Source organism: Falco peregrinus, chromosome 8 (genome assembly GCF_023634155.1).
Source record: "Falco peregrinus isolate bFalPer1 chromosome 8, bFalPer1.pri, whole genome shotgun sequence".
Classification (NCBI taxonomy): domain Eukaryota; kingdom Metazoa; phylum Chordata; class Aves; order Falconiformes; family Falconidae; genus Falco; species Falco peregrinus.
The window spans coordinates 24,654,960-24,667,889 of record NC_073728.1 but is presented as its reverse complement, the minus strand read 5'-3'; the positions used below and the strand labels follow the sequence as shown (position 1 = coordinate 24,667,889).

The 12,930-nt window shown below is 36.9% G+C and overlaps 1 protein-coding gene across 1 annotated transcript in view; it reads right to left on the bottom strand.

Annotated features, from left to right (window-relative positions):
- KCNH7 (potassium voltage-gated channel subfamily H member 7) overlaps positions 1-12,930 on the bottom strand; it is a 233,447-nt gene that overhangs the window by 15,516 nt on the left and 205,001 nt on the right. Inside the window, exons 11-12 of the mRNA XM_027782345.2 lie at positions 10,522-10,727; positions 7,754-7,853 (exon numbers count right to left, since the gene is read on the bottom strand). Coding sequence (XP_027638146.1) covers positions 7,754-7,853; positions 10,522-10,727 — 306 coding nt within the window. The remainder of the gene's footprint in view (positions 1-7,753; positions 7,854-10,521; positions 10,728-12,930) is intronic.

The following is a 12,930-nucleotide window of genomic DNA, read 5'->3' as shown; positions in this document are numbered from 1 at the left end:
CTTTTTCAGCCATCCACTATAAAGTCTCATAATATGCCTAGAAAAATTCAATTTTGTGCAGGAAATGAGGTGAATGACTTCTTCACCCCTGAAGAAAGCAATTTATATCCCAAACTATTAAACAGATAATCCTTATCATTATGATCTGCATAACTATAGATCTGTTCAGCAGACATGACATCTTCCCTCTCCTTTAAAAAAACCTGCTATGTTATTTTACACTACACCAAGTACGTCCCTTGGTAAGGAGAAATGCACACTGTAACTTGGGAAAAGGGATGGTTGATTGCTCAAAAGGTCTGCAGATCTTCAGATCCCCAGCAAATATTTTGGTTCAACTGTTATTAGCTCTTTCTTAGTGATATTCACAAATATTCCTGCGGTGGTCAATCTGTCCTTCCTACACATGAACAAAATATTTGCTAGTCATCGTGACTGCTTGTTATCTGTTGTTTAATTGAAAAATATCAGTTACCTTGCCAGAGCGCAGAAAAATGCCTTATGTGCCCACCTGTGCACCACAGGCAGCAAATATTTGGAATGAAAAGTCAGTGACCAAGCATTTCAAATAGTATGTTATATATAACACCACAAAAAGGGTCGAAAAAGTGCAAAATCTCAAAGATGTCAAAAAATCAAAAGCTGTTTTTTCACTTAGTCATGTAAGAACAATATAATTGATACATAATATTTCTGTAATATAAAAAATTACTGGTAATATAAATTAACTGTAACATCAAAAATATATAATGAGGGGTGATTCCAGAGATGTCTACTCAAGTTTTATGCAGGCTAAACAGCTCTACGGAATGCCAATCAGGAACGTTAAGATTATTAAACTGCTAATTAAAATGCTTCTAATTCTTTCTCCTTGCGGTTTGCTTCATACTTAGTTGAATGTGAGTGTTATGGAGTACATTGCTAAATATAAAGGAGTGTCTTCTGACAGACTGGGTAATAGAAGAATATCAAAAAGGAGGAATCTGTCTGCTTGTAAACATGAAAATAAAAAGCAACCCAGACGGTCATTCAGTAGATAACTGTTGCTATGGTGAAGATACATCTTTTGGCCATATTTTTCATGTATCTAAGAATAAAAGAAAAAAGTTAAAGTAATTTTTATTCCTTTAAGATATATTGCTATATCAATGAAATCCACAGGCAAGATGCCTGACAGCTTTATTCCTGTTGCCATCCTTTCTTTGACTTGGGTCTTTTAGATTTGATCTCTTAATGCAGTCTGCAATTAATATTGTTACTTGAAAATTACATTCATACAGGACCTTCCAATGACAGACTTGAGTGGATTTTTAATTCGTAAGTTCTATTAACTCTTAATTGCTTAATTTTAGTGAATTTAAAACCTTCAGAAAGAAAACTGTACTGATTTTCAAACAGTCTTATGGGAAGCAGTAAGAAGAACTAGTAGATTTATTTTTCATGGGAGAAGGATATGATCCCCACAATCTTTACAAACTCATAATGAGCAATAGTAAAATTCTGGACTTCATTTGGTATGTAACATTTAAAATGAGAGCTACTCCACCTTTGCTACCCGAAAATTTGAAGAGTGATTTTGGCTTTGTCTATAGAGATATTTAACCATTATGAAACATTAGAAAGTACTATAACTTAACATGAATTAATTTAAACAAACCTAAGACATTTATGAATCTTGAATTTTAGTGCTTGAACTCTTGTCTCTCAGAATCAACCTGGCCTACACTTAGCCTCAGAGTCCTGACCCTGCATCGTGACGTCTGGATGTTCATCAAAACAGCCTCAACTCATGTCCTGACAAGGAACATGTCCCAGGAAAGGTCTTCTGAAAGTCCATTCCAGAAGATGAACAACTTGAACAAAACATTCTACCATTTTTCAGCTGAAGAGAAAATCGTCCGTTGTCAGGGCAGTCAGGAAAAACAATGTCTGTCTAGAACCTGATGCAGGAAGATTCCTGTTCCTAGGAAAAGTATGTTACTGGTTGTATTTTAGGGAAGTTAAAACATTTTCCCCTCTCTGTAGTAAAAAAGTTTTAAGTTCTTATTTTTCTGTGACTGTTTTTAATGATACAAGATTCCTTTAATTCCAATTTCATTCAGAATTTGGGAGGTTCTAAGTCATCACTGGGGAACCTAAAGTTACAAACTAGTCAAACTGCATTGTTAGAGCAAGTCCTGGTAATTTTGAGGAAAGGTTCCGGTAGGTTGGGTAGTGATGGTGGAGGAAATGAAGGAGTGACCTGTTTGAATTACTGTTCTGTCTCAGTGCTGCTTATGAGAGTTCGGTAAGTTAATGTGTCTTCTGCTGTGTTTCCTCTCTGAGCTGTGAAGGTTTGGATCATTCTGGAAATAGGGAACAGCAGAAGATGCTGAAACCTCCCCTTGCCAGCCTGGACTAAAGAGTGGGTAACTTTTCCATAAGGATCCATGTTCCTTTTTTTTTTAATGGAGTAAGAAAGAAGCTAGTTTTGAATAACTAAATTTGAGACATATTTTAAAAGCCAAGAATTTCAAAGTTGAAGTGAATATGCAGTCCTTCATTTGTAATTATTTTATGCCATCTTCAGTACAATGACATAAGTTAGGGGTGGAGTGACAGACTTATCTCTGAGTTTTCTTTGCTCTGTCTGGCTTCGTATCAACTTTAATGCTAATCAGATAATAATGGAAGGACAAATCTTGATTTATACTTCAGGAAATAATACTATACTTAAAAACTCAGAAACAAAGAATTATAAACATGCATCTCAGAAGGGATTCAGGGAAAAGGCCAAAGTAGTTCTCCTATCACATTTAGAATTCTCCTATCTTTTACAAGGAATTCAGCTTTCACTGTAGTACTATTACTACTTTTTTTTTACTTTTTTTTTTTTTTACTTTTTTTTTTTTTTTTTCCCAAAGGATAGCTATGTGTATGTGTGACTGCATACAACGTTTCAATCAGTTTTGGCCTCTGGAAACAGCCTCTCTAGGAGCAGCTTCTGGAAACAAGTCTCTTCTTTGGAAGCTCCCCGAGGGGGCTCCTACGCACTGAGGGGGCTCCTAGGCACTGTGTAACAGCAGTAACGATAATGATAATAGGAGCAGATGGAACATGGCAGTGATGGGCTCTCTGATGACCACGTACTTTCTCTTAGGGGTTTCATGCTGAAGGTTAAGTTTTTGGAGACATGAGGTCTTGTTTCAGGCCATATGCTGCCTGCCAAGATATTAGTTGTTTGCTGGTCATTTAACCACCTGACACTCTGGCTGAATATTAGAAACTCTTTTCTAATTAAGCCCAAGCAAACTTCATCAGCATAATATTAACAGTTTAACACAGTTAGGTAAGAGCTTCAAGTTTTGTCCAGACTCTTATCCTACTTTCTTGCTGGGGACACAGCACAGTGCTCAGCTGAGTCATCTATTTATAAAATAATTGTTTAAATAAAGCTGAGGGAAGGGGACAAGGATGGGAGAGAGCAGGGGCAGAGGGATGTTTCCCCATTCTCTCAGTACTGCTTCACCTTATACTTTTAGGCAGGAGAACCAGTTCCTGAAAGATTTCCTGTTCTTCTGTAATTGCCAGCCATGGCCCCTGGGTACCTTGTAATAAAGCTATGTTAATATGGTTTGGCTTCTTAGCCTGGATAGTAACGACAAGCACTCTATACTTAAGGTAGCTATACTAATCAAGATTCAATTAAAAGTTTATTAGAACTCTGGCTTCTGTGCTTGCTTTGAGAATAGATCAGTAGCTACTTTAGGAAAAGTCTGGTCAAAAAGCATGACCCTTCAAATTAAAATTAAGAACTATATAAGTTTACTTAGTTAACAATATCCTAAAAATGAAACACCGCAAAGCACATTTTGTATCCCACTTGATTGTTACAGTCTGTGTCAAACTGGGTTAGTGCATGCAATAATTGTGTAACAAGATTTCATAAGAACTTTATTTTGTGGCCTTTTAAAATCACATCCATGGAAATAAGAATTCATTGTTATGAATTCTGACAAACTGACATGAGAGCTGGAAAATGTTAAAGATTAAGTATCACTAGCTGCCTGAATCTCTGGTTATTAATTTAAAAATATAACTCCGTTGGAGTTTTTATCATCTTCTAAGCCAGGGTCCACGTGATGATGTTATTGTTTTTGTATCACAGCTAAAAATGCAGAATAAAGATTTATTTCAGTGACATCATCATTACATTCCCAGTTATTATGTCCATGCTGGTTTATTTAGCCAGTATTTTATGAGCCTGGAAATGATGGAAAGATCCTATATACCCTGTCAAAAGAAGAAAGGGTGGCTATGATTTGGTTATGTAACAAATGCAGTTTTGGCCCAAAATCAATTTTTTCCTTGGAAAAGATTTTATACCTGATTGCTTCTAGGGCTTCAAGAAAATTATATGTGAGTACCCAGAACAGGTCCAGAACTTCAGCTATGGGTTACGTGAGTTAAATGCAAAGAAGATCTTTTAATGAGAATAATTGGACACAGGAACAGTCCCAAGAATGTTAAGGTTTAGAGCCAACATTAAAAAAAAGTTAAACAAGATACTAGCAAAAGTAATAACGCTTGAACTCCAGAAAAGACTTTTCAAAGCCTCAAGTTTTGAAGCTCTCAGTGAGCTTACTTATATTCTGCCTGTAACTTTTGTATTTTTCATGTGTATGGATTTCAGATGGATGTAATCAACTCTAGTGATGCCCCATTCACCATGGGATAATAGATCTGCACTCAGAACTAACAGAGCAGAAGAAACTTCTTGCTCATATGTATTTCCCTTGAAATTAGCTAACTTCCACAGAAATACTGGAGGAAAAGGAGAAATGGGCAAGAAAGGATTGTATTCTGAACTGCTGGAAGAGACAATTGAATGTAGATGCAGCAGCTCATTGTCCCTCATTTTTCAGCAGGAGACTAACTTGCCAGCCCAGCTGAAAGCTTTGTTTGGAGCCGCCAGGCAGGAATACTGCTTGCTTTAAGCAGTCATGGAATGTTTCTTGGCTGACTGTCAAGCATCTATGGCAACTGGCTACGGCTGCACCTGCCCCTGTGCAAGGTATATCATCCAGTATTCTCAAAGACTTGCGATGAATTTCTTTTGGGCGAGAGCAAGAATAAGCATCTACATAGTGTGTGTGTGTGTTATTTTTTTGCAGGGGACCTCTTGTGGTATTGCAGTCCTTTCTGGAAACCAGAGAACCATCTGGTCCCTCAAGTAGCCTTGTACCCTTTAAAATCATATTATAGCAGATCCCAATGTAATAGCTAAGATCAGTTTTGTTGACACAGGTGAGAAATGGTGAAAATATGAATAGGTGGAGTGACAAGGTCTTGCATGGAATTGGAAAACTAGTGGTACTAACTGCAGATGCATAATGGAGAGCTGTGTTGATTTTGTTTAACCCCTGATAAAACTCGTGCAGGAAGAGTTACCATGGCAACAAGGTCCAAATCAGGCTAGCATGAACTAAAGGCTGAGATAACACAATCCCATTTTTAGCACTCCAAAAGGGAGAAAATCGCTGATGATCACACTAAAGATGGAAACAATATAATTTCAAGCTGCATAATATGCTAGTGGTTCAACAGCTGAAAGTAAAGAATGCCAGCAAGAAGGCCATTTCATGAGCAATTCCCACCTCTTAATAATTACAAATCAGTAAGAATTTAGAGACATTTAAAATATCAAAATATCAAAATATCAAAATATCAAAATATCAAAATATAGGAGTGAGAAAGCTGTGTGTGTCGATCCTGTTCAAAATGTAGTCCTGAAATCAAAATATGAAGGTTAAAACATTTTTTTTTTTATCTGTGAGAATACAGCGACCAGAAATGCATTTGCCAGCTGTGTGTTCAGGAACTCTGTCTTTTCTACTCCAGTTCTTCTCAGGCACCCTGCAGGATCATCCCCAAATATTTATGATTATAGATTAATTATGCTGAATCAAAATATGATGCCACACCCCCTTGTAAGTAGTGTTGAAATCAATAGAATATTACTTTACAAGCCAGTAGTAACCTCTAGTGCTCTACAACCTCATGCAGGATGTAGGATGGGCCATAGAAAAGTGAATTGAAGGTCTGTGACTATGAGGTGTCTGTTGCGGCTATGGTGACATACAAAGAATCTGAACAGAGACCGGAGAGGGCCAGTAAGCCAGTGGGGCAAAAGTGTACTCAGTTCTCAGCAAAGGGCTCTTGTGATTGCATCTTCTCTTCAGATGCACTTCCAATGTACTGCATTCTGTTTAACTTAGACATTACCACATACTATCCAGTCATTACCAAGACTAAGGAGCTTTTGTCAGTCTTGTCTCTTCTTCCCCAATGGTGCAAAGTCTTTTCTTTTCAAAGACAAAACTGTGGGAAATTATGTTCTTTCAAAAGTAATGCAAATAAATGTCTCCAACAGGATGTTCAGTGTAATCTACTGGGCAAGAACCATAAACACCTAGGGGGCTTGGTACCACATTGACACCTGACAAGCCTATTTGTAATTCTGAATTACATTCAATTACATTGAAATTCTGTAAATTTTTAGGTGGCAGCATATGTTTTTTCATAAGAAATAAGGTTATTCAGGCAAAGTGCCTCTGTCAACAGGTTCTTTGTAAAGAGCAGATTGAATATTTCATTGGGACATTTTCGTGACAGGTTTGTTGTCAGTCTTGGCTTCCTGCCCTAAAGACGCTTCTTTGATCAAACAGCAATGTCATTGTTCTGAGTAGCCACACTCTGGATTAAAGTATTCCTTCATGGAGCGTTATGCCCCCTATGTAAGTTTAAAGTGTTCCCATTTATTATCAGCTACTCTGCAACCCTATAAATTGGTATTATGCTGTATTTAGGAGTGGTGTTTTACTGCGGAGTGTGAAAGACAGGCATACCAGAAGCATTAATTTGTCAGACAAACCACTGGACCATAAAACTGTGATGTTATTCAAGGAATTGTGCTTTCCCTACATAAAAATGAAAATCCTGTGAGTATCAGTTTAGCTGTCTTCATGACTGTTGCTGTCTGACCACAGGTACTATCTATATTCCTGGTATTTAGCAGTACTGAATACTGGTGACATAGTTTAATATTTCACTGAATTTTCCTTCATTAGGATTACTCCCCAAAGCCTCTAAGGTAAACATAAGCACAGAAAATGTTACCTGAACTGTTGCCAGGACAACCATTTACACATTACCACATGAATCAAAATCTCACTACGATGAATCTACTGTGTCCTGAAAACAAAATATTTTTATTCTAGGGAGAAACACATCAAGCTCAACAAAGACCTTCGCTGAGAAAATAAAATCAATGCTGCTAATAAGGAACCCAATAGACTAGCTTCTCCAGACAGCTTAAAACATGGTGTCTCAGAAAACAGATATTGTTTAAGAGATAATATACATATATATACCAATGGCAATAAGGTAGCTTAGTGTTTGAACAGCTCTGCACTGATAGGTGTGAAGTCATGAAATGGTGAAACTCATATCCTCTAGTATCCTAGATCAATAATAATTGATCAATCATAACAACAACAACAATCATTAATAATAATGGACCACAATAATCCTAGATTACCTAGTATCCTCATAACCATTTAGGGGACAATGCACAGAGTGTTTTTGCTGCTCAGCTGTTCTCAAGAGCTGCTACAGTAACAGCCAACATGGGACCCTAATGTAGCCCACATTACAAAGTGAAATACCAATGAATAATGCAGTGCTGCCTAATGTAAGAAATGAAGTTAATTACCTTTCTCTATTTCGCTTTGAAAGGACAATTTCCGTCTTCGAAGTTTGCAGTTATCTCCATCTGTGTCATTAGTAGTTTGTGATCTTATTACGAGGTCAGACTTGATTAATGAAATATGAAACATAATGACAGATTAGTCCCATCTGAAGAAAGCAGGTTTTCAATAGATGATTGACTGTTAATCATGTTCAAGCTTTAAGAAAGGCAATATTACACAAGTCAGTCTGCATCAAGCTCTCCATGCCCAGCTAAAGGTATTGTTCAATGCTAACATTAAAAACTTCATGCAGATTGAGCAAACCCAAAAATGTCACAGCTTGATGATGAAACAAAAGTATCCTGATAAGAAGTTTACATAGAAAAACATGGGTTCATGTGTTATCAGCTTCCTGAACTTGCACAAATGTGGTTTAAGTGATCTTAGAGAAATAAATGAAAAAAAATATTAAATAACCTCTGGCACAGAATGCATAGTATTGCAAGAAGTAATGTGGTAACTGATTATAATTACATTTATATTTAACTACATGGTAATGGTTATAAAGGTTACATTTTACAACAATAAATATGACTGACTAACAACAGACACTTTACCCCTCATTATTTTATCTTTCTACACCCTCCCTTCCTCTCTATAGGATTCTGTTCATTCAGTTACTTATTTCCATACCAGAACAAAATGTTGTCTTTTTCTATCCATCTTACAGAAGATGGATGTGCTTTTTTTGCCGTAATAAATACATAATACATTTAACTTGTCTTTCTACTAATTTAAAACTGAGAAATTTACAAATAAGCAGATATAAAACCAGTTATGCTCTTGGTGTACATACCCATGGCACTGGCTTCAGCCTACTTCCCTTCCCTGTGCTAGTGAGGTTTCCCATACCACTCAAGTAAGCAGTTTTGCATGTGGGAGAAGGGCAGAGGGAAAGAAGGAGGAAGTGTTTACGTTTTCTCTATTCCCTTCATTGTAAACCTGGTGGCTAAGGTGCTTCAGTGGTGGCTCACTGGTAGAGCAACTGCAGGAGGATAGAGGCACTTTTACATTAATAGGAGGACAGGAGCAGAAGTGGAGGCAGAAGCACATATTCAGATAAGAAATGTGGATCTGAGTGATGTTTTGAAGATCAGAATGTGCTCATCACTTCTTTTAGGGGATGATTTTCTGGAGTGCAATAGACAGTGGAAAGCAAGTGGAATTGCTAGAGAAAACTGTGATTTTGTAAGCTCAGAGGCATGGGAGAGCCTATCCTCCCTTCCCTGTCTCTGGGAAGTCTAGTGATTTTTTCTTAGTGGCTGGTACAGCAGTAACAAGTAACAACTGAAAAATTTCTAAGGAACATGAACAGTGAGGACTTGCTTTGTGTATTCTACGCCACCACACAGAAGATGGATATTTGTTTCAATTTTCTCAGATGTAAGGAAAAAATAATGATAAAACATTGATGATAATATAATTGCAGGAAATAACTGCTCAGACTAAAATCATTAATGTGAATTTAACCTCAAGGATTTTTTCAAATATGTGGACTTTCAGTTTTAAATTTATCACTAGACTATAAAGTCACTGTTTTGTATTTCACATGCAATTAATAATGATGACCTTTTCAATAAATACAAAAGAATGACTTTCAAAGTAAGGAATGTAATTGGTCTTTTATTTTCAGAATGCTCTTTTATTAAAAAAAAAGCTCAGTATAAAAGGAAGTGACATGTCTTGTCAGAATTTATATTTGTTTTAATTTGTTAAATTAAAGATCCACATGTGATTAGCAAAGATGTCCCTATGATTTACAGCCCCAAACTTAATTTTCTTTGTCTCCTTGTTTCTCAGAAGGGCGAATTATGCTAGTGCCTTCTCACGGAACCTCCATTTTTTCTTAAAAGTTTAGACAGAACCCACAGAACAGCACTATCTCAGAAATAATGAAATGTAAACTAGTCATTCTGTGGGCAGTGCAGTCCATGTCTGATGGCTAGTGCTGGTGTACGCCGCAGCTTTCCAGGGACAGCGTTAACCCCAGTAGCACCAGCTGGGCAATAGCCTTTCCCCTCTCCCCTTCTGGCTGAACCTCCCCTTTCTTTTCCAACTCAGACAGACCCGGGCAGTCTGAAATAAGGAAACGCTGGTAATTTTTCTGATTTCCTGAAGATGCAATGTGTGCAAAAGGGGACACTTAGGACAGTTGCTGGGGGAAAAAAGAGACCAAGAAATCCCTGCAAACCTGAAGACTGAATGACATTTGAGAAGTCCCTTGTATGCTTTTAGTCTCCTCCAAGGTAGGGTGCAAAATAAGAGAATTAGCAATTCGTGTTTGAAAGACAATTAAATATTTTCTATTGTTAGACACAGAATGAATCTGGATAAGCTGATTTGTCTTTATTTTATGGGTGTACAATTAAATTCAGTATCAAAAGTTCCCCTTGTGGTGACCCAGGCTACAGTCATCTGAAAAAAACATATTTTCCATGACTTTAACAAAACATCTGAAATCCCCCTGGCTGAAACTTTAATACTATTTAAATATAGAAGCAAATCCTGTTAGATTAACATCATCTGAATAATTTCATTGACTTCTGCTGAGTTAAACCGACTTCAGTAGGAGCAATCAGGTGAGTATATTTGTTAAAAATAGGATTTAGCCTCAGGCTTTTAGCTTTTAATTTTGCTAACCTTGTTTTTTCGATTGCTATTTTCAAGTTTTGTTACTGTGGGATTCAGATTCAGCCCAATAGTAAGGAAAAGAATCAGTTATTGCACATACCTTCGCAGTTTCATCTCTCAGATTAAAAGTCAGTTCTAGATTGGTGAGAAAGAGATCAGAAAATTCAGGATACATATCCAAAACTTCCAGTAGATCTTCTCGCTGGATCTTATGTAAGTCACAGTAAGTTAAAGCTCGCACATCGGCATTTGACTTCCCTGGTTTTGCATAAAGATGTACCATCTCTCCAAAAATATCATTTTTGCCTGCAGAAAAAAAAAATAGATGGATATTATTATTTTAAACATAAGCCATTGAATTGAATGATATATTTCTTTATGATAATGGTGTATAATATCACTATGTGATTTTACATGAAGTTTCACAATCAGATTACCATTGCACATGTTATTGTAAATCAAAAGTATTATTAATATTAATAGTAAAATTATGTAAGCCAATGAAGTTACATAAGCATAAAACAGAATTAAGTGAACAGAAAATCTAGTTCCATCACAGTTTTTCTTCAGTTCCATCAAAACAGCATGACTAGAGCAGTTTCCTTTGTCCTTTCTTGTAAAAAACATTATTTGCTGATTTAAATCCTGTTGTTATGATCATGAAGGTGTGATTTTTGTTGTTCACTGGAGTCCAGGAGTTGTCTGGCCTGGAGTCTCATTTTGTAAGAATTGCATGAAGAAACAGAACATACTTTAAATATATTTTAGTAGAAAATGACTTAGCTTTTATATTTGCAGGGAGAATGCAAAACTTCCAAGATGCAGAACTTATTTTGAAGAAGCTGTTTAAATATAGCTGCCTCTGTTTTGATACTATTACAACTCTTTCCATCAATGTTGACACATTCGCAGTACCTGTTTTATAAAATTGTTATCTCTACTTAATTGCTTGTTTTCCCCAAATCTGCACCTAACCTTCATAAATGCAGAACAGCTGCAGCCAGAGACTGGTGAAAATAAGCTCCAAACCAGGGGCTGCAGGGCTTAGCTGTGAAATGGGGTTTGGTGGGGGAACTAGGAAAACACGTGTGGAAAAGAACAGTGGTCATAGCAACTGAGAAACGATAGACTTGTAAAAAAGAATACAGGGGTGATTTTGCCTCTGTTAAACATTTGTGGCTTTTGCATTAGGTTACTACAAGTATTTCTGATTTCTCCATTTTCTGAAAAGGAAGCTGAAAACTGAGTAAGCAAACAACTAAAAGATGCAAAAAATAATTTAAGGGCTGGTTTACAGTGAGAATCCTAAAGAACACTGTCTGTTTAGCTTATCAGTGGGAAGATTAAGAGGTAAGGTCATATTGCATATATCCTTATATAGAGAAAAAATTACTTGGTACTAAATGCCTCTAGAATATGATAAGGAATGCATAGTAAGAATCAATAGAAAGAAACTGAAGCAAGATAATTTTATACTGGAAATAAAGTACATATCTTTAACAATAAAAATCATTAACTATGGAAATAAACTGCTAAGAAAAGTGATGACTTCTTCATCTCATTACGTCTTCAGACAAAAACCCTTTTCTTTCATCAAACACAGTTCATTAAGCACAACAGATGGTTAAAGGTATGAAATGTAACAGGCATCAGTGATGTAACAGAGGTTACCCCATATAATCTAATAGTCCTTCTGGCCTTAATGCTTATGAATGCAGAGCTCCTATTCAAGGCACATTAATACCTTCTCCACAACACAACTGTTGACACGATTACAGTATTATTGTATCTTGCCTGCAAAGCTCAGAGAGGTGGTAGATTCTATGAGGTCCACAGGCACTGTATTTCCTAAGAATCTGCCCAGAATTGCTGTTGTCAGGTCAGTACTGATCAGACCTTACTCAGAAGCATCAGACAGTGCTTGATGAGTTGAGGAAAACTGGGGGACAAAACCAACATTTCTCAGAACTCTCTGATTTCTGTGATGAAGTTGCAATACTTGCTAAGGGTGGAAACTTCATCCATTGTAGATCTATCTGACTGAAGTCTTTTCAACCCCAGAGACAAAACTCTGAGTGTTTTCTATGTCAATCTCTGTGTGTAGGTTTTTCAGAAAGAGGAATTAAGTAAAAATGTTTTGCTAAGTATTGATATTCTTTATTAGGTGTCTGTGTGATTTAATTGCAGAGTAATTTTCATTTCTATCATCCTTTATTCTTTTTTAGCAGATTCTTCAAGCTACCACAGACTCACTAACGGGAGCCAGCTACCAGGCAGGCTCCTGCCTCATGGGTTGTGCAACAGATGTGGGCCCGCAAAGCAGTTGTGCCCAACTGTCTCTTTCTCTCTGTCTGGACCACCTTTCCCTGGAAGAGCAGGACTCCAGACTGTGGCACCTGGTGTGAGGAGCCGCAGGCTGGAAGAAATATAGAGATATCGTCCTGCAAATACCTGGGTTTCTGCTGCAAAAGACCAGCCTGCATCTTTGGTTCAGGAAGAAATTAATGAG